The sequence below is a fragment of the Meriones unguiculatus genome, chromosome 6 (assembly GCF_030254825.1).
Source record: "Meriones unguiculatus strain TT.TT164.6M chromosome 6, Bangor_MerUng_6.1, whole genome shotgun sequence".
In the NCBI taxonomy this organism is placed as follows: Eukaryota; Metazoa; Chordata; class Mammalia; order Rodentia; family Muridae; genus Meriones; species Meriones unguiculatus.
Genome location: NC_083354.1, coordinates 9,401,364 through 9,421,068, shown reverse-complemented (window position 1 = coordinate 9,421,068; position 19,705 = coordinate 9,401,364). Strand labels below are relative to the sequence as shown.

At 41.3% G+C, this 19,705-nt stretch overlaps 1 protein-coding gene across 5 annotated transcripts in view; it reads right to left on the bottom strand.

Annotated features, from left to right (window-relative positions):
* Positions 1-432: 432 nt before the first annotated feature.
* Positions 433-19,705, bottom strand: part of Col12a1 (collagen type XII alpha 1 chain) — a 114,918-nt gene continuing 95,645 nt past the window's right edge. For 3 of the 5 annotated variants that reach the window (XM_060384709.1, XM_060384710.1, XM_060384713.1), the window contains 14 exons: positions 19,149-19,226; positions 17,465-17,551; positions 15,861-15,914; positions 15,260-15,355; positions 14,442-14,495; positions 13,756-13,809; positions 10,816-10,869; positions 9,466-9,537; positions 7,003-7,038; positions 6,820-6,886; positions 5,959-6,147; positions 5,011-5,079; positions 3,546-3,716; positions 433-1,429 (listed from right to left, as the gene is read on the bottom strand). In XM_060384709.1, coding sequence (XP_060240692.1) covers positions 1,254-1,429; positions 3,546-3,716; positions 5,011-5,079; positions 5,959-6,147; positions 6,820-6,886; positions 7,003-7,038; positions 9,466-9,537; positions 10,816-10,869; positions 13,756-13,809; positions 14,442-14,495; positions 15,260-15,355; positions 15,861-15,914; positions 17,465-17,551; positions 19,149-19,226 — 1,257 coding nt within the window. In that variant the 3' untranslated portion in view covers positions 433-1,253. Of the gene's footprint in view, positions 2,609-3,545; positions 3,717-5,010; positions 5,080-5,958; positions 6,148-6,819; positions 6,887-7,002; positions 7,039-9,465; positions 9,538-10,815; positions 10,870-13,755; positions 13,810-14,441; positions 14,496-15,259; positions 15,356-15,860; positions 15,915-17,464; positions 17,552-19,148; positions 19,227-19,705 lie in introns of all 5 variants that reach the window. The other 2 variants (XM_060384712.1, XM_060384711.1) reach the window with 2 other exon arrangements.

Genomic DNA, 19,705 nt, shown 5'->3' with positions numbered 1-19,705 from the left:
TTTAGGATGCTTTTATTGCATTTTTAAGTGGAAAATAAAGGTTTGCCTAAATTACATTTTTCCATTAAGGAATTTTCCTCTTTGCAATTAAATTTGCTATTGGGCAAAGTATAGAAAAGTAATTAAATGCATACAAAATCGTGTGGGCTGTAGATTATTTGGTTGTTTGGGGTCTCCTAGGATACCTCATTATTTTTCCACCAGCCCACACATCCTCTACATTCCTAATAAAACCTTGGGAATCTGCTGGGTTTTTTTTTAGGGCTCTCACCCCTGTATTCAATGACTTCACTGTAGCATTAAAAATTTAAAGTTATTTAGCATAATTTAACAGGATTAGCAATATTTGTAATCGTATCCAAGGATGTGAATTTGTTTGTTGTAACAACCACTTAAGACCAAAAGGACCCAAAGAAAAAGACCACAACTGTGTCAAATTTTCAGTAGTTTTATTGAAAAATGCCTCTTTTGTTTGAGAAATAAATAATATAAGGCAGTGAAATTCACAATCTGCAGTTAAAATATAAAAGCAGCAATTCTATGTTCATAGTCTTGCAAACATTTCCAACTGCTTTGATAACTAAGAAACATGTTCTGCAAAAAGTTCATTCTAAATATACAACACAAACATGCAATTCCATTTCTGCAGAATAATCTGCAATTTGGCATAAATGTTAGTGTGTCAAAACAAGGGCGCTAAAGCGATATGGAACAGTATCCAGTTGATAGAATAACTTGGGCTATGTGGCTTAAGGTCTGTGGTTGTTAAAAGACTAAGCGCATTCTGTGCCCCAATGCATGACAGGAAGAAGGAAAGAAATGTAAAACGCTGGTGTTCCCTCCTTTTCGATTTTAGGACAGGAATGACTGGAAATGAGATGTGATTGGATTGCAGATTAGTACTACGAATGATATAGGCCCTTTCTGAATACGCAGCTGCTCTGGTTTCCAGGGCTTGCTGCTTAACCTAGAAGTTTGGCTGCCTCGGCCCAGCATCCTGGGCGCGTTGTCTCCGTGCAGCTTCTGTGAATGGCTTGTGCTGTGAGCATTGGAACTGCAAAGGCAAAGATGTCTACAAGACTGTTGCGAGCTAGGCTGCCTGCAGAAACGAGGTTCTCTACCATCAGAGAGGAGCACTCGTGGATGAAGCAACGTGGAGAAAATGTCACAGAAATGATGTATGCTGCTGCTCTGTCTGACCTGTCAAAGAGAAGCCCAACACCTCCCACCTCAGTGAACGTGGGGGCTCAGGTTCACTGGCCAGGGCCTGGGCGCAGGGCTCGCCGCCAGCGCCTGTGGTCAGGGTGCTCCTGTTCAGCCTCGTCGGCGCCGTAGTCATCCTCATATTCTGCTGTCCTCTCGGGCTCCACAGGCACGATGAAGGGCTCGCGATCAGGCAGGTAGGCCCCACCCTCGGGCACATAAGGCTCTGTCCGATTCAACATTACAGTTATGGCATGACTTGGAAGGTACACACACATACACAGCAAAAGTTAAGCCATCACCTAAGGCGACGGCGCTTAATCTCACGACCGTCAACAGGAGCATTGTGTTATAACAGTGTTCCGAGTATGTTTCATGTGCACATGTGCTGAGAGAATTTGGTGATCAGACAAGCAGGGGTGTGGGGCGGGCGGGAGACACCTTCAAAGATTCAGCAATAAATACAACCATTGCACAAAGCCTAGGAAGGATCGGAAACTGGGCCAAAGAACTGTAAACACAGGACGTAGGTAGGAGCTTTAGCGGATTCCTAAGTGACTGCTGGTGACTTCCAACTCCTCAGGTCAAAAGACAACTCAGAGAGCTGGGGCCATGAAGAGTATTGATACCTAGAGACTGAACTCAGGGCAAAAGAAGCTGACACCAGGTTTTCTACAGTCCACGGTGTCTCCTGTGGCCGTGTCGCTCACACAGACGGTTACAGCCAGTGGGTGAGGAACGCGTGCCCACAGCCACACAGGAAGGACGGGGGACTTTAAACGTTGGTTTGAAAAACTGCAGTTAAAAAAAAAAAACCCACATGCGCGTACACGCACAGAATACTGAGACGTCACATGCCCTGAACTCAGACACACTGCTGACAAGCCAGAGGGGAGCAGACGTGTTCACTGTTATTACTGCCAAGAGCAAGCAGCCGACAGGCTTCGGTGCACAAGCGGGTTGTTGGGTTGTTACGAGATTTTTAGTAGATGGGATCACATACAGATCATGTACAGGCCACAATTAGTTTATTATTTACACAGGACATTTCTCTTCAACCAGGTTAGTTGTCTTTCTTAACATGGCGTACGTCTGCTGGTTAGTAGCTTATTAGGCACCTCCTTTGCAACCAAGGCTCTTCACAGCTGGGTTGGAACTTTTCTAAAAGGTGGTTCTCTACGTTACTGCTGAAAAGCACTGGGCTGACATCACTGCTTTTGTGTCATTCGGGTTAGTCTCCACCCTCCTGTCTGATGCCGAACCCAGTTCGTTAACCGCATCTGCAGCCGGTTTCCATACAGACTCATTTTCTAACAAGCACGTGCGCAAACATCTCAGAAACGGGATTTTCATGTATTCAAACTGTAAGCAGCACTGGAGACTTAGAAAATTTGTTAGCCGGAACCTGAAACAGGTCAAAGATGATAGTTTTTAAAAGTTGAATTACTATGCAAAATATATTTATATATACATATCCATCTATGTAAATGTTAAAGTACATATATGTATATATCCATATATTTTCAGTTCACATATGCCATTAGTCAGGAATAATTTAAATTTGCTCTACAAAGAATTAAATTATAATCTTACGCTCTACAAACAATTAAATTATAATCTTACGAATGGGTTACATGGAACTATGCATTTGGATTCATTATTACTTTTGATCATACAAAATTATGCACATAAATATATAGATATATAGATATTTCTATATTCAACTACTCATGCACTACTTGCTAGTAGCAAACCGTATCAACAGCATTTTTAAACTTGCAAGATGCATGAGGGTGCACTAATGAAAAAGTAACCATTGATCACAACGTAAGCATCGTCTCTGTTCAGACCAACATGCCCCACAAACCTCGCATCCCCCAAAGTCAGGCCCAAGGTGTTTCTGCAGCCTACAACTGTGCAACACTAGAATTTCATTAACGACATTATGAAAATATTAAGCTCCAGATTGGATAAGCATCAATTCCATGGCAGGTGCGAGACAGTGAATTATTTCAGTTGTTTGTTTGCTACCGCATGTAAATTAGACTCCAAAAATAATTCAAAAAAAGAAAAAAAAAAACTTATGAATTGGTAGCATTCATTTAACTCCCAAGAGAGTTGTAGAGAGATTTGGTGAATCCAGAAACAAAGGAAGGAAAATGTTTACTTAAATCCCAGTAGTAGAAAATGTCTGGGTTGTGGAAGTCAGCGACACTGTTGCATACTCAAAATACAGAACTGAAAAAGTTGACAGCTCCACAAAATCCTTAACTCTAGCTTCTTTAAATCCCTAGGCTCCATGTTTCTGAGAAATCGGGGTCCTTACAATGGCGGCAACATACCTGGATAGCCTTGTCCATTGTACGGGATGCTGGCACACTGGGATGAATCACAATATCCAGGAGGACCAGGAGGTCCTCGGATACCCGAGTTTCCAGGACGACCAGGGGGACCAGGAGGGCCTCTTGAACCTGTAGACCCTGGTGGACCCGTTCGGGATTCTCCTTGTGGACCTAGTGTGACATAAAAACAAATACATCTTCCTTTTTGTCAAAAACACCTCACGTAGTCTCCAAGACTCAAACGACATCTCCACTAACTTGAGACTAGACTGCTATTCACCGGTGCGTGATAAGAAAACAATTCCTTAAGAAATTCCCGCTATGAACCAAAGAACTTTCTTGTGGTGAATCCGTGCCAGCAGCTGCATACTCACTACTGTAGCCATTTCATTGAAGGAAAAATGATTTAGCAAGAATTAACCCAAGCTAAAATTATCTGTGAATTCTCTTGTTTGCTCTCACTACACGCAGAGACACGCATGACTGCAATGGTTGTATCACGCAGCCAGGTGAGTGAGTCTCTAGTCCGTGTCTCTAGTACATGTGAAGCAAGTGACATTCTTTCTGGATAAAGTGGCACTTAACATAATTAACATAAGCATGAAGATTTAACCACAGAGTTGGCCTTCAGGGCAAGGATTCAGAAGCTTCATAAAAAGAAGAAAAATGTGGGGCAGGGCCATGGCTTGGTGAGCAAAGGTGCTTGCTGCCAAGCCTGACGACCGGAGTTCAGTCCCCGGGACCCACGTGGTGGAAGAAGAGAACCAGTTCCCACAAGTTGTCCTCCAACCTCCGCATGTACACCATGGACACATGCACCACGTGTACATGTGCATGCACACAGATAGACAGACAGACAGATAGACAGATAGATAGGTTAGATTAGATGGATAGATGAATGGGTAGATGGATGGATAGATGGAAAGATGGATGATAGAGAAACAAACAAAGAAAGAAAAAAAAAACAAAGAATCAATGAAACAAAGAAACAAAGGAGAAAGAAAGATTTTTTTAAATCTTTAAATAAAACAAACAGAAAATTCATTTTCAACGTAGCCAAAACAATGCATAAAACAACTGGACAGCAGCTACTGCTCCCTTGCAACATTTAGAGGAATGTTACGATAAAAATTTGTGTCGCCTTTAAATTTTTCTCACTCTAAAAACCCCACATTGAAAAATATTAGGAAAAAACCCACGATAGTACAACAGTATTTGAAGGGAACAAAGTAAACAAAACATTCCAAAGAGAGTCCCTACGAAGAGAAAGTAGCCCGCTCTTTACATCTGTAGCATTCATATCCTAAAGCTGTTTGGCAAACACCTGGTAGGGCAGGCTCTTTAGCACAAAGAACACCCAAACTGAACTTTTTGCTAAAAGATGCATGACAGTACAAAGCTGAAATTCTGAACTTGCTTCTCATGCTGAACATGCTTTTCCAGCCTGACATCTTAACAAACCTACCTGGCGGCCCAGGCGGCCCTCGGGGTCCTTGAGACCCAATACCTCTTTCTCCTTTCTCTCCAGGCAAACCTACACAATGAAAAGAAAAAAGAAAAATAAAAGCATGGGAAATTTTTATCTGGAAACACAGTTTTTCATCTTAAATAATAATAATTCAAGCAACTCATTTCCTTAGTGAAAACAGAACCTAATTTTTCCCAGAAGTTTACTCCTTAAGCCAAATTCTTTCTAGACATTTGTGTAATTCCAGATTCGTGGCCAAGAAACAAATCTGGCTGAACGTCAGAGGGGAATTATTTGAAGGATACAATTATGCCTATAATATATTGTCAAATAGCAATTAAAAACAGAGAGGGCCCTTCAGGTAGACTTTCGGAACTGTGTGAGCGCAAGCAGTCACACCATGACACAGTAGGGTTACATAACTCTTGAAGCAGGCACCCACTGGCCTGAAACATCTGGAAGTAGAAAAAAATCCCCTTTTTCCCTTTCAATTTCATTTATCTACCATGAAATTTAAGTCAAACAAATATCCAAAACCCAGTGCCAGGTCCCGAATGAAGGAACAGAAAGAATTTAGACCTAAAAGCCATTGGGCTGCTTAGATGCCCTCAGCTGCTGCTCCGTTCTTGCCACAGTCACAGCACTTAGAGAGACTTGTGCCTGATTCCTTATGCCAAGACACGAGAGAAAAAAAAATCAGTGGATAGAAATATCTCTACTGAGATCTGCCGAAAACAGCATCCATTTTCTCACACTCCTATTGCCGGGATACAGAGCTCTGTGCCCTGCAAGTTCCCTAAAAGCAGCTCCCAGACAGCTCTTCTGGACTGTCCAAATTGCACTGAAGCAGCTTGCCAAATTCTGCCTTCCAAATGCTTCCGACCTGCCAAGTCCCCTCACATGCAAGCCCTTCCTTTGTGTCTGCAGAAAGCCTGAAAGGCCCACCTCGTTCACCAGGGGGTCCCTGCATCCCTGGTGTGCCGGGGAATCCTGGTCGCCCCCCAGGCCCAGGTTCTCCTCTGGCTCCAGCACTGCCAGGGGGCCCCGGGGGCCCTGGTGGGCCAGGCTGGTTACGACTTGAGTGGTAATCATTTGGAATCTGATTCAGCATCTGATTGAATCTGCTCATCTGGCCTGTAAATAGAAAGAGGGCTTGTTAGAAGGAAACCTAGCCCCCTTTCCTCTCCTCTCCAGGGAGTGTTCCACTCAGAACAAATGATAAAAATAAGACACATCAGCCACACAAAGCGACCTCTTGGCCCGTGGCCATTTGCACAAAAGGCTGAACTCAAACCATAAGCTTTATTATGAATATAAGAGCTGTGCAAACGTGATGTGGCTCTGACATATATTGCCGTCCAATGCGTCAGATAATGTCACTCAAAAGAAAACTCCTTTGAAATTAGGACAGCACGTCATTTTTCTAGGTACCTAATGCAATAACACGCAGGTTTTACCACAACTGAGAACTTTGGTTAAATGTATGTTGAAAGATATATTATTGGGGGAGGGGGGAGCTCATTTCAAAGCACAATAATTCCCGTGTTTAGAACATGGTCAAGGAACTCTCCTTTCTAACAAAGCAAATGAAGCAATTTTGAGGGATGTGTTCCTCAGGACCGTGCTGTGAGAGAAGCATTGATGAAACTTTGGAGGGCGGGCCCTGAGTTCAAGGCTTGGCCGCGCTCCGTCTTCAGGCATGGAACAGTATTAGCCCGAAACATCTCTGATCAATTCTGTGACTCATTCTGGATTATCCCCTCAGTTAACTTTAAAAGTTGCTTTAAATGGTGAGCAATAAGTTACCGCTTATCAGCTGTTCACAGACTTGTCTTGCAACTGCTCGCATCATGTTTTGGGAAGCAATGTCTCCCTGGTTAATGAAATTAAAAAAAAAAAAAAAACACATTAAAATGTTATTTCTGTAGTTTCAGGCTTCAAAGTTTAACACCTGAAATAAAATTAAGTCAAAGTCTAAGAAATACGTACCCTATCGCCTTTTTCTCCTTTTAACCCAGATTGACCCTGAAACACAGGAATTTAACATTTTAGAAGCAGGAAGATAGCTTTGATCTAAAACAGCGGCTCTCAAACTCCCTAATGCTGTGACCCTTTAATACAGTTGCTCAGATTGTGGTGACCCCCAACCATAAGATTGCTTTTCTGTTATTTTCACTTTTACAGTTACCTTCATAACTGTAACTTTGCTAATGTTACGGATCAAAATATAAATATCGGATATGTGAAGTCTGTGAAAGGATCATTTGACTCTCAAGGGGGCGGCGACCCATGGGTTGAGAATCACCAGTCTTAAATGATGCACAAGCCTCAACAGTGATACAGAAGGCAGAGTCTGTTGTTTGATTCACCAGCAAAATGGTGCATCACGCTTAAAACCACACCGCTAACATTCCTCTCTTCTGTAAAAACAATCTAAACCCCACCAAATAGGCCCTTCCAAAGCCTTGCTCTGATGTGAGCCTTAGAAAGACAATTAGTGAAAGCTCTGTATCGTCCACCACATAGACTTGCAACTGAACTATGCGCTCTTGGACTCAAACTGCCTCTGAACTATCACACCTTAAATTGCCATGGTTCCTTAGCTGCTTATTATGGGATACACAAAAAGTTTGATATCCATTCCTTTCCGATAAGAACCAGTGAAAAGAGCTTTCTGTCAGCTCCCTCTTTCTCTGGTTAGTTTATACACTGGGTAGGAAAGAACACAGGTGTCTTTCTTTCTTAATTCGCCTCACATCCAACCAACCACAGTCTTCATCATACTCAGTCAGAAGCCCTCCCTGTCCAGGAGAGATCCTTGGAGGGCAAGAACTTCCTGTCTTCCTGTCTTTTCAAACTGCCGACTGTCATTACAAAAGGAACATACCAGTCATTAACAAAGCTGATGTTGGGATACTATTTCAGCTAAACCAACTTGTACCAGCCCCGTGAATGGCTGAGTCCAAGCCAAGGCTTAGTGTAATATTCCAATATTCTCTTAACTGCCCCCTCTACTTTCTATTTGTGCTCTTGATAGCCTGTTCGTGATACAGATGCCAGAATGTGATTTAAAAAAAATTAGATTATCTCACTTCTTTGTGCTGAGATATGAGGTCCAAATAAATATATGGTGAATTATAGCCATATTAAGAAAAACTTGTGCTTAGCATCCTCATTACAAAAACAAATTTTTTTGTGAAAATACCAATATTGATTATGCAAATTGTAGTATTTTTTTATCTCTTGCTCTTTTGAAATGTTTCTGACTTAACTTTTGTATATGTTGTTGGCCTAGATTGTTTAATTTTTGAGAAACTGACACATGAATACTATATTTATACCATAACCACACTTCAGCCTCCTCTCTTTAGCTCCTCTCATGTATCCCGGCTCAATTATTATTGCTGCACACACACACACACACACCCTACTGAGTCCATTTAATGCTTCTCATACATTTATATGTTTAGGGGTGACCACTTGGGGTTGAGTTCTCCTTTATCTATGCCTTCTTGTTTATTTTTTGTGCCAAGTGTTGAACACACAGCCTTGCACATGCTAGGCAAGCACCCCACCACTGAGCTACAGCCTCAGCCTCATAAATAATTCTGTGTGCACATGGACATGTGCTGTGAGGGCTTTTGCATATACAGATGCACATGTGCTCCATTGCATACTTGTGGAGCTCTGAGGATGGCCTTGAGTGTTCATCCTCAACTCCCACAATGTTTGAGACAAGGTTTCTGCTGTTTTGCCAACGTGGATGCCAGATACCTTGCCTGAGAGCTTTCAGGGATTCTCCCATTTCTTCCTCCCACCTCTTCCTTCCACCAGGATTTCAGAAACTCATGCTATATGTCCAGCTTTTGTAAGTGTTCTGGGAATTCAAATTTATAACCTCATGCTTGCATGGCTATCCTTTTTACCCAACAAGCCATCTCTCTAGGCCCAGATAAATACTTTGAATACTGGTCTGACTCTCCAGTACCCTCAGTTACGAAACAGGAAAGCAGTGGTGCCACCAGGTAGTGCTATGAAAGGGTTAACATTCATAAACTGAGGCCAAAGGCGCCCTGCTCCATGATCGTGTATTTTTATGTCTTAAGCAGCATACCATTTATAAATAAAAGGAATGATTTTGCTGACCCAGCTCTGAGGCTCTGAGTGTTTATACAGTGCAGAAAAAAATGTGTCTTGGCTCACAATCCCTTCCTCCTTTTAAAGAAACCCAGTGACCACAATTTTCATCCCAGGATATTATAGCGACCCAGCCAGAGGGGGAAAGGCCTTCAGAAATATTCCTGAGTCAAATCCTGGGGTTTATCATCTTTTCAGCAGATGCTCCCACATATTTATGGCTGAGATAACCCGCATATGCCCTAGCCTTGGAGTTCTCGTTATCCATGTCCACAGGAGAATGGAAGGTGGTAAGCATGCAAGCCATCTACTTACAGGTCTGCCGTGGTCTCCAGGTTTTCCTGGTTTCCCACTTGGTCCTGTGACTCCTGGAGAGCCTGGGGTTCCCTACAACCACAGACCAAGAAAGGGAATGTTATGACAAGGAAAAAATCCTAGCCACGGCAACTATTAAAACTGCAGCCAGACTTAAAAACTTTTAAAAGGAGCACAATACCATTACACAGTGAGGAAGAGGAAAGACACATTTTAAGGTAACTTGGGGGGGGGAGAATCTTGGAAGTTTTGTCTGAAATATGTCTGGAGACCAATAGAGAAATACATGCATTCGTGTTACCAGCTTTGCAATTTGTAGGCTACAATCCGACAGTGAATTTGTTACAAAGCATATGCACAGAAAGAATCTCCCAAACTTTTAGTGTGTTTCTGAAGCAAAATAAAAATGAAAGCTCCAAAAGACAGGGGTGGAAACGTTGGGCTAGAGGGGAATTAAGAAGGTGGCTGGGCTTATCCTGCTTTGGCCACACTTCTGGCATCTGTAGAGGAGTCTAGAAATCAGTTCTTCCTCTGGGACATTCCCCCAGGCTCCACGTCTCTCTAGCCTATCAGCACTCTTCATCCCACCAAAACCACAAGAATTTCTCCCGGTTGCTTTTAAGTCAACTTTTAGGCATTTCCGCAATATATCTACTGGGCTATTTATAATATAGTATCCAATACATCATGCTCTACAGCCTACCATTTCCATTGAATGGAATCATAAGATTTTACAAAAATTTCACTGTAAACTTATGCAAAACTTGAACTCTGTAGTACATGCTTAGATTTAGTATTTACTTAAACCTTCCTTACCTAAAAACATATGTATTATATATAAATAATACGATCATTTAAGCCTATGCCCTGGAATGTTTGAACTGGGCCATACAGGGGGCACAGCCATTATTTCTATCTCATTGTGATATAGCCTATGGGCGGTTCTACTCTAACAATTTTCAGAATCTCTATCCTGTTTCTTCTCCAAAGAGCCTACCTAAGAGAGCCCTTTGTTTAAGCTGTAGACCTCAGGTTCAGGAGCTAACTACTGAGCCTCTGAACCTAACCACCCACTAAGGAAGAAAATCAAGAGACTAGCCAGATAGCGGCCAAGTCAAGCTGAGATTTTTATCTCGAACATAACTTGATGAAACGTCTGTATTTTGACATATCTGTTTTCTCTAGCACCTTCTGATTTATAAAACAGAAACAAGCAGCTTCTGTAACAATATACCCCACAGCACAGAGGGACGGAAACTCAAATCAGGTCATCTGTCCTAGCAAAGTAGGAAGAAAGGAAAAGAAGGCAGGAGACCACGATAGAGGCAATATAACCCGCTCGGCCCTTACCGGCGGCCCAGGAGGACCTCTGGGTCCCATTGCGCCATCTTTCCCAGTGAAACCCTAGTGGGAAAATGAAATAACACGTTAGGAGGGAAATAAAACGAGCCTAAATAGATCACTAAGGGTGAAAGGACGACAAAAAATACTGAGTACAATTTGGTGTTTAGTAGGTAAGCTTTCACTATGAAGTCTGAGTGAGGGGAAGAAAAAAATCATTTCAATTCACATTTTACTGAGTAACCGGTTCCTGTGCTCATTCATTTGTTACAAGTAAAACCATTTTAATTGTGAAGCTAATCTTTTTCAAAGAAGGCAGATGCTGGTTTTTACTTCTTCAAAAATGCAAAGAAGGGGGAAGGATGAATTGGCCCTTTCTGCTAAGCAGTTGCCCTCCAAAAGGGGCAAATCTGTATCAGCTGCTGCCCACCCAAAGAGAAAAGGAAGCTCTCCATTCTCACAACCAGCATCAAGCTTTCTCCCTTCGTCAGCAGGGCCGAGCTGTGTCAGTGTAAGCAGCAAGGGCTGTGTCAGTGTAAGCAGCAAGGGAAGGGCAGGGTGCCCCTCCCTGCAGGGCTGCCCTTTGGCTCCTGTGTCCGCACTGCTGTGCTCTTTCTCTGTGAACGGTGCCAAGTGACCTCTGCCTGGCGTGAGTCACCCGCTACCTAGTTAGCTTTCATTCCCAACAACAGATCTCTGAAACCCAGCCGAGGACTTCTGAGTCAGTTTGCTGTTTATGGTTGCTGCATTCCTCTGTCAGAAATGATTCTTGTCCCAATTTCTACAGAGAATTAGAATGATCAGTACCAGGCACGGTCGACCCAAGCCTGTAATTCTAGCATTTGGGAGGCTGAGACAGGAGGATTGCTGTGAGTTCTGGGCCAGTCTGGTTTCAAAAAAAAAAAATAAGTCATTCATGAAAAACTTATTGTTTTTGTCCATGATTATTCAGTCTCCATATTTCTCAGTCCACTGACTTCACAATATCAGAAACTGTAAAGGTTTTATTTAAGGGAGTTTTAGAAATACTCCATATCCCAATAAAGAAATCTTTTCAGAAACCTGAAGGGATAAACTTCCAGTCTGCACGCTGAAGGAGCTAGGCCTGCTTAATAAAAACCAGACTCGGAGTCCATCTGATACAAAATCAACATTACTTCTGAGAGCCACTTAAGACACAAAAATGTTCCAGTAGCTTTGCTGAGACGGTCAGAATGGAATTTCTTCCATCTAAACATACGCAGAGATCTGCTGCCTAGTACACTCTTTCTCATCTTTTGGGGAGTATCGTATTTTTTTTTAAATCATCTATAGTCATGCTTTGGACTTCCTGGCCAACTATGTTTTTGAGGAACATATCTAAATTGCGAAGAGGGAGATTTAATCTGGCATCTTTAAAAGGGTTATCTGAAGCCACTTGCAGACCATCACACTGCAAGCCTGCAAACATTATCACTGTGTCCACCTGTATAACAATGTTGAAAGAGACTAGTGATCATTTTACATAAATGTATATATTAGATATATGTGCATGGGATTTTTCTGTTGTTCCTCATTTAGAAATCATCCCCACTGGCAGAACCCTGTATCTCCATGGTCCTTGGCCTCGCTTTCCTTCAATTTCCATCTCTGAGTACCTGTTACTTTCTTATTTGTGGGGGAAGGCAAGATCTTATACCCACAACCTCTCTTGCCCTATAAAATTGTTCATGTCCTTCCTCTTCTGTATGCCTTTTTTTTTTTTTTGCCTCAGAGGCATTTTACTAAGCAACAGGCAGGTGAGTAGGGCTGTGAAAGACGCAAGGAAATGACTTCTTAATTTTTTTTCCTCATCTTCACCCCAGGAGACCAGAGCAGCCTCACAGGAATGTTGGACAGGGGTTAGAGTTTCAGAGAAGAAAAGCACAGTCGTCCCAATGCCTCACCCTCCCAGGTGCAGTGGCTTCCTGAGCGCCTGTGGTGAGGGGTGAGTCTCGGGAACCACCCCACCTCCCCCTGAAGCACACACTGAGATGGGTTGTGACCATATGTGCAGCCAGCCCTCGGCAGCAATCCAGCCCACTGCCACTTTCTCAGCGCCACATTAAGGTTTTGTTTTGTTTTGTTTTGTTTTTATGGAAAAGGCTGAGGTGTTGCCTTTTCTTTTCACCTCCATTCTTCTTCTAATGAAGAAATTGGAACAATGGTAAAACCTGAACCATCTATATGCCCCAACCGCCACTTTAAAAAGTTGCTGAGGTACAAATACGCCAGTCCGGGTCTCCAAACCCGTTATCAGAGTCTACAGCTTGCTCTGTGACTTGTCCGTTTCTCCCAAATGTCAGAGGAAGCGTGGGAATAACACTCGGGAGCACATCGCCCACTATTTTGAGTCATCTTGGTGAACTACTGCTCCTCGGAGTGACAGCTCCTTGCCGGAGATGACTTGTGGATAGTAAGGTCAACAAATCACATGTTTACTGACGGCAGTCAAGGGCAAACTTGGATACTGCCACAAGCAGAGCATGTCTCTACCAAGTACCAGCTCTTTACACCAGAAGCAACCTCAGAAGCGGCACTTGCCATCTAAACGTGTAGGGAGTTCATCAGGACTTGAAAGAAAATGCTGTGAGAGTTAAGGCTACCTTCCAAGTGATGTAACGATTTCAATTTCAGGATCTAAAACAATTTCCTGAGTCTCTTGAATGGCTTTCTGATCAGTTAAAAAGGTATTTACTGGGCTTTTTAAAAAAATAACAACTATAAATTTATGAAAATTAAAATTTCAATTACTTCCTCCCAAAGTGCCATCAGTTTCTTTAAGGGAACTCAAGTTGGATCTGATGTTGGTTGGTCCACTGATAATAGCTTTGAAGCTCTCCAAAATATATGTGAGTTCCACATCTCCAACTATGCATACAGGATTGTGAGGATTTTGTAACTGATACATGTTATAGGCCCAAAACTTACTCTGTCTCCTGGTGGTCCCATTGGTCCTGGTGGGCCAGGTAATCCTGGGGTTCCCTACATGAAATGGAGTAAACAATAAGTGTACAGTAATATACTGTTTGTGCTTTAAAAAAAAAAAGATTCTTAGTGGTCTTCAAAAATTAAAAAAAAAAAGTTTGACAGCTCTGAAAAGAAACAGAAGACTATGGCCAAACACAGTGCAGACATGTAGACATTAGTCAGCAAGGCAATATCAGAATTAAACAGCATGTACTTGAAGAGTGAGAGCAGAGTATGAAATGCGATTCCAGTGAGGCACACACACAGGCTGGCCCTTCCCTACTCAAGCTTGGTTGGCTTTTTTTTTAAATCTTTTTTTTTTCATATAATATATTCTGTTCAGGCTTTTCCCTTTCTCCAGATTCTCCCTGCTCCTTCCCACCTAGCAAACTCCACCCATCTCAAACAAAATTGCAACACTCAAAAGACAACCTTTTCAACAGAGCATTATAAGTTAAAAAAAAAAAAAAGATAAAGATAAAGATAAAGAAAGAAAAGAAAGGAAGAAAGGAAGGAAAGAAAGAGGAAAAGGAAAAAGGAAGAAAGAAAGAAAGAAAGAAAGAAAGAAAGAAAGAAAGAAAGAAAGAAAGAAAGAAAGAAAGAAAGAAAGAAAGAAAGAAAAAGGAGGGGTAATTTTAAGAACTCACTGTCCGGCCCGGAAGCCCTGGCTCTCCTGCATCACCTTTCATTCCCTGGCGACCCTAGAGTGGACAGTGAGAAGATGGTTCTCAGCTATTATGGAGATTAAATTTGTCAGGAATAAAGGAGTCACTTGTGCATTGTATTACTTTGTAAGTAGAAATTCAGAGACATGCACATAACTCTGTATTGAAAGAAGATAAACCCATTTTTTTTAATTAACACTTTCTAAGCAATAAATGCCATGCTTAGTTTCTACTTAATGTTATGGTACTGTTATATAATTATGGGATAATGTATTTACTTTGAAGGAATATAGTTTAACAAAAGTGATATGTGCATTGCTTTCAGAAAGTTTTGAGAGATCAAATAAGAGGGACAATTTTCCATACAGTTACTTATTGCATCTCCCATTTACATATCTAAAATAATATTCATCAGAAGACATCATCTGAGTGGCTAGCCTTGCATTTTCCTGGAAAACATTTGAATTTAGAACAACATAAAAAAATATTGCAGAGAAACCATTCCTGGTGGCTCAGGGCTGTCATCCCAGCAACTAGGGAGACTGAGGCAGAAGAATCAGAAGTTCAAATCCTGCCCTGACCACAGAGTGAACTCAAAACCCTGTCTCCAAATAGGAAGCTTATAAAGGGATGGGGATGGTACATAAATTGTAGGGATCTTGCATAGCATCTATGAGGCTCTAGGTTCAAACCCTGGTACCAAAAACAGCTGAGGGGAGACACAACAAAACAAGATTAAAAAAAAGAAGAATGTTGCAAAGCCAACATTTTCATTTACTATAGAAAGCCTTTATGCTTACCTGTTCCCCTGGAATGGAGAGTCCATTGGGTCCCTGGGGGCCTGGAGGACCCTGGGGACCTGGAGGGCCTGTGTCTCCACGAGGACCTGGAGGACCCTAAAATATGTGAGGAAAAGAGAAAGAAGAAGAACATGATGTAATACCTTCCAGTGAGAACATTCAGAGGCTTCTCTTCAGAGCATAAAGGCATCATTCCTTAGTCTTTGCAAAAATGTTAAAGTATCTACTTGTATAAAACTGTATTGATGCCATTTTTAGTTTCCTTTATTACGTGTTTAAAAAGTGGAATATGCAATAAATTCACAAGAAAACTTACATTTCAATAATAGTCTTATTAAAAGTAGACTTTTTAAAGTAAAAAAAAACATCATATAGTATGTGCTATATCTGTATTCATAGATTTCCATGAGCTCAAAGTTCAAATTTCATGATATTTAATCTGCAATACGTGTTCATTACATGTAAAACCAAGAATAGCAATGTAAGTTGTTGTACACTAAACCAAAAGTAACTTGCCCAGTGTCAAATACCACCTCCAAGGACATTCAAACAACTAGACTTCAACATAGCAATGAATACTTAGAGTATTAAATGTACTTACAACTGCCCCGTTGATGCCTCTTTCACCTCTGGGGCCTTTTGCACCAGGTCCTCCCTAAAACACAGAAAAGAAACCCATTTTGGTGTGAGAATAAGGAAAACAGAAGTTATTTTATAAAAAAAAAAAAGTTATTTGAGAAGGAATGCATTCCCTAATGGTCAATACTTACACTGTTATTTTCAAAATATTAAAGAGAAATTGCCACATCAAAGCTGAGCTGGAACTCTTCCCTAGACACTTCCCTAGCATGTGCAAAGCCATGATTTGAGCTCCAGCATGGCTAAGAAATAAATGTGTATCACACACACATACAGGGAAATAGAATATCACAACTTCACATTCTGTGTTTCCTGGTGTTAGTCACAGCACTTGAATGAAAAGAATTATTTGAGAATTATATGAATTACATTCTCTAAGAAAAACAACCAAAAGAATTAGATTCTTCAAGGAAAGTATCCAAATCTCTCAAGACCTCGGAGCATACACTTACAAAACAAGAATTCAAGGACCAACAAATAAAGTCAAATTAAATATGATAGGGACAACAAATAACAGTACCTCAAAACCAGAGAAAAAAAATCCAAGAAGTATCTGTCATATCCAAGACATATGCCAGGTGCCTCTCAGATTTATGATACTAATTCCAGGGACATTTTGAATCTGTACATAAAAAGTTGCTTTGTAATAAAACTAAAATCAAATCATTTGCTATAACCCACGTCCCAAGTACCACAAAGACTGGTGTTCTCACTATCTTTGTGTTACTCCTATATCAATAACCTATTTTCTTAAAATACCGGAGGTTAGAGCAATCACTTCTGCTCCCCAATGGAGCTCAAGTCAACTATTAGAAATCAACCCTAAATCAAGGAGTTACACACTGATTGATCAGTGTGCTCTTTCATAACTGCCATTTTCAGTGTTTCCCTTTGTGTTTTCTTAGTCTCCCATCCCCATCTGCAGAGTGTCAGGCCATAATATCATCACTCAATTTATTCCAAGTTCCAGTACTTTCTCCAAGTGCTCATACTGCGACCATATATTTGAATGTCATCTGTATGTTATGTTTATGGTGTGTCTGCTAGGTCAGATAGATATGTTTTAGGTTCTAAGCAAGTTGTTCTTGGCCAGCTCCCCAAACCATGGCTCTACTCCATTCATACAAAAAAAAATTTTTTTCAGGAGATAGAAGACATTTCCAAGGTCTCGTATTTGCACATGGAAACCCAGACTTGAAGAGTGCCAATGTCATTGTCTGAGTAGCCAGAGAAAAGGTCCAAGCACTCAAGTCAAATCCTCTTCCTCTTTTTAAAAAAGAATGCTTATTACATTTATTAATTTATTTGTTTGTGCGTGGGGGTTGAGGAACATGTGTACCAAGCAAGGCACATGTGTGGAAATGAGAGGACAACTTGCACAAGTTGATTCTTTTATAAAGATAGCTGGGAATATTATAGCATACTCTTATCATCAAAAACACAAATGGATAAAAAAGCATCTTAGGGCCTCCATACTGACAAACAGGTGACCACTCCAAAGAGCCACTCCAAAGAAAACTTTCAAGGCATAACAACAATGACAGGTAACAATCTCTGTTTCCTTACTGCGGGGCCTGGGGGGCCTGGAGGTCCAACGCTGTCCTGCGTACACGTGCAAGCATTCGGAAGAGCAGGGCATTTTGCTTCGTCTCTCTGAAGTTTGAAAAGATCATTTGTATGTAAACTTAGTGAGAAGTGGAGGTTGACACCCCATCCAGTGGTCCTGTTTACATTTATGAGAATCCTTTTCCCAACTGAAAGCAATCGCTGCTAGCTCACCATCTCTTATAGATGATCTAACATTAGAACTTCCTCAGCCCCTTTGTACTATACTTGAGCAAATCACAGATAACCAAGAAATGTTAATAAGGTTAGCGGGACCACTGGTCATTTAGCCCAATTTTCTTTATTCCCCATTATAGAAATGCTATATATCTTAAAAGTCAGCTTCTGTTTTATTCAGGAAAAAAAATGCAAAGCCCTTTCCATGGTCTTCAAGCCTCTCTCTGTTCTGTTAGCCAGTGTGTGTCCCATTCTGTACCACGTCCCTAGTTCACTGTCCTATGCCCCGGCACCACCAACCCAGGTCACATTCCTCAGACGACTGGAGCACTGTGGGCCTTAGAGGTGGAGTGTCTGCATCTGTCGTCCACATAGTATGTTCCTTCACTTCCCTGCGACCGACCTCTGCTTAACTCTCCTAACACTGAAAGCTGATGGCACCTGCCATCACTCCCCATCCCTTTGCCTTGACTTGGTCTTCATCCAAGGGCCCTGCTCATAACCCAGATCATCCTTAGGTATCTGAGGGGTAAAGATCCAGGACCTCCTGAAAACACCAGCACCTAAGGATACTACAGTCCCTTATATAAAATGCTGCAGTTTTTGCATGGAGCCTAAGTACATTCTCCTGCATGCTTGAGATCACGTCTAGGTTACTCAATACAATATAGTGCTATGAATAGCTGTTTTATTATGCTGTTTAGGAAATAATGACAATAAAGTGTCTGCGTGAGGCTGACAAATATCCCAGTCAGGAAAACATTAGAGCAAGAATTATGCTTATAAGTTCAATAGATTCAGTCTTTGTTACTATGTCCAGTCTATCTTTGGTTAAATCCTCAAATGAAAAGCCCAGAATCAGGGAGATCCAGTGCATCTATTTGCTCATTTCCCTCACTGTCTTTCACAGGTCCTTGCTTTTTACTACAACACTATCATATTGAAGAATTGACTATTTATAATAAATGTTCACTAACTATTTAATAGTATACATTTATCTGGCAGATGCATGAAGCTGCGCTTGCCAAAAGCTTCGTATCACCAACACTAAACTTTAAAGCTATTACCTATATGCCTATACACCACACACACACGTATTTATGTATGTACGTATATATGCATGTATGTATTCCTTCTATCTAAAGATCCTTAGTTATCCAGAAAAGTGATAGCTTATTTAGTAAAGGGCTGTTAAGCAGTAGGAGGTCCGCAGTAAGTCGTTTTATCAAACACATTGACTCAGCATGACTTTCCTGGCTGTTGTTGAGACAATTTCCAGATATGGTCTTGTGCATTCCTATCCTTCCAGCAAAGGGTCCCAAGAGTCCTGGCATGAGTGCACACACACATGCATATCCCTGGGCTCCAATCTAGAGCTGTAGCTGCTGAGTGCTATTTCCTCTCCCAGGCCATTTGCATCAGAAAGGCTCCCTCTTGGGAACTCAAAGCCAAGACAGGGCTTACTCACCCTAGAGGGAATATCACAGCATCTGTCTCTACTGGTCCACACAGGGCTGCAGACAATGTCAAAGCTCTGGATTTGGAACTGCGAACAACCAAACAGCAACATCAGCTAAGCATGCAGGAAGACGGTTTAGGTTTAAACATTTTAATCTTGCCAATTCCAGGCAGATTCTCCCAAGAGCTTGCACTCTTGAGAGGGTTGTGATGCTTGTGTGAGGAAAAGCATTAAAAAAGTATGCCTAAAAGAGACAGTAGTGGGAACTGCATCTGACCAGATCCTATTCCTGATTCACTAGCTGAAAAGAAATGTTTGAATGAGATATTTAAAAATATTAGTTTCTGTATTTAAATTAATTTGAATACTGCACACATTTAAATCGATCTTTAAAGGTATGTCTTTGTAGAACAGTAATATTAAAGAAACTGTCATCTTATTCTACAGTTGATGATCTGTGCTTTAGAAGTTATTATGTAGGAATACACTAATTTATTGTGGTTGTTTTGTGTTTTTTGTTTGTTTGTTTGTTTGTTAAGACAAAGATTCTCCATATATATAGCCTT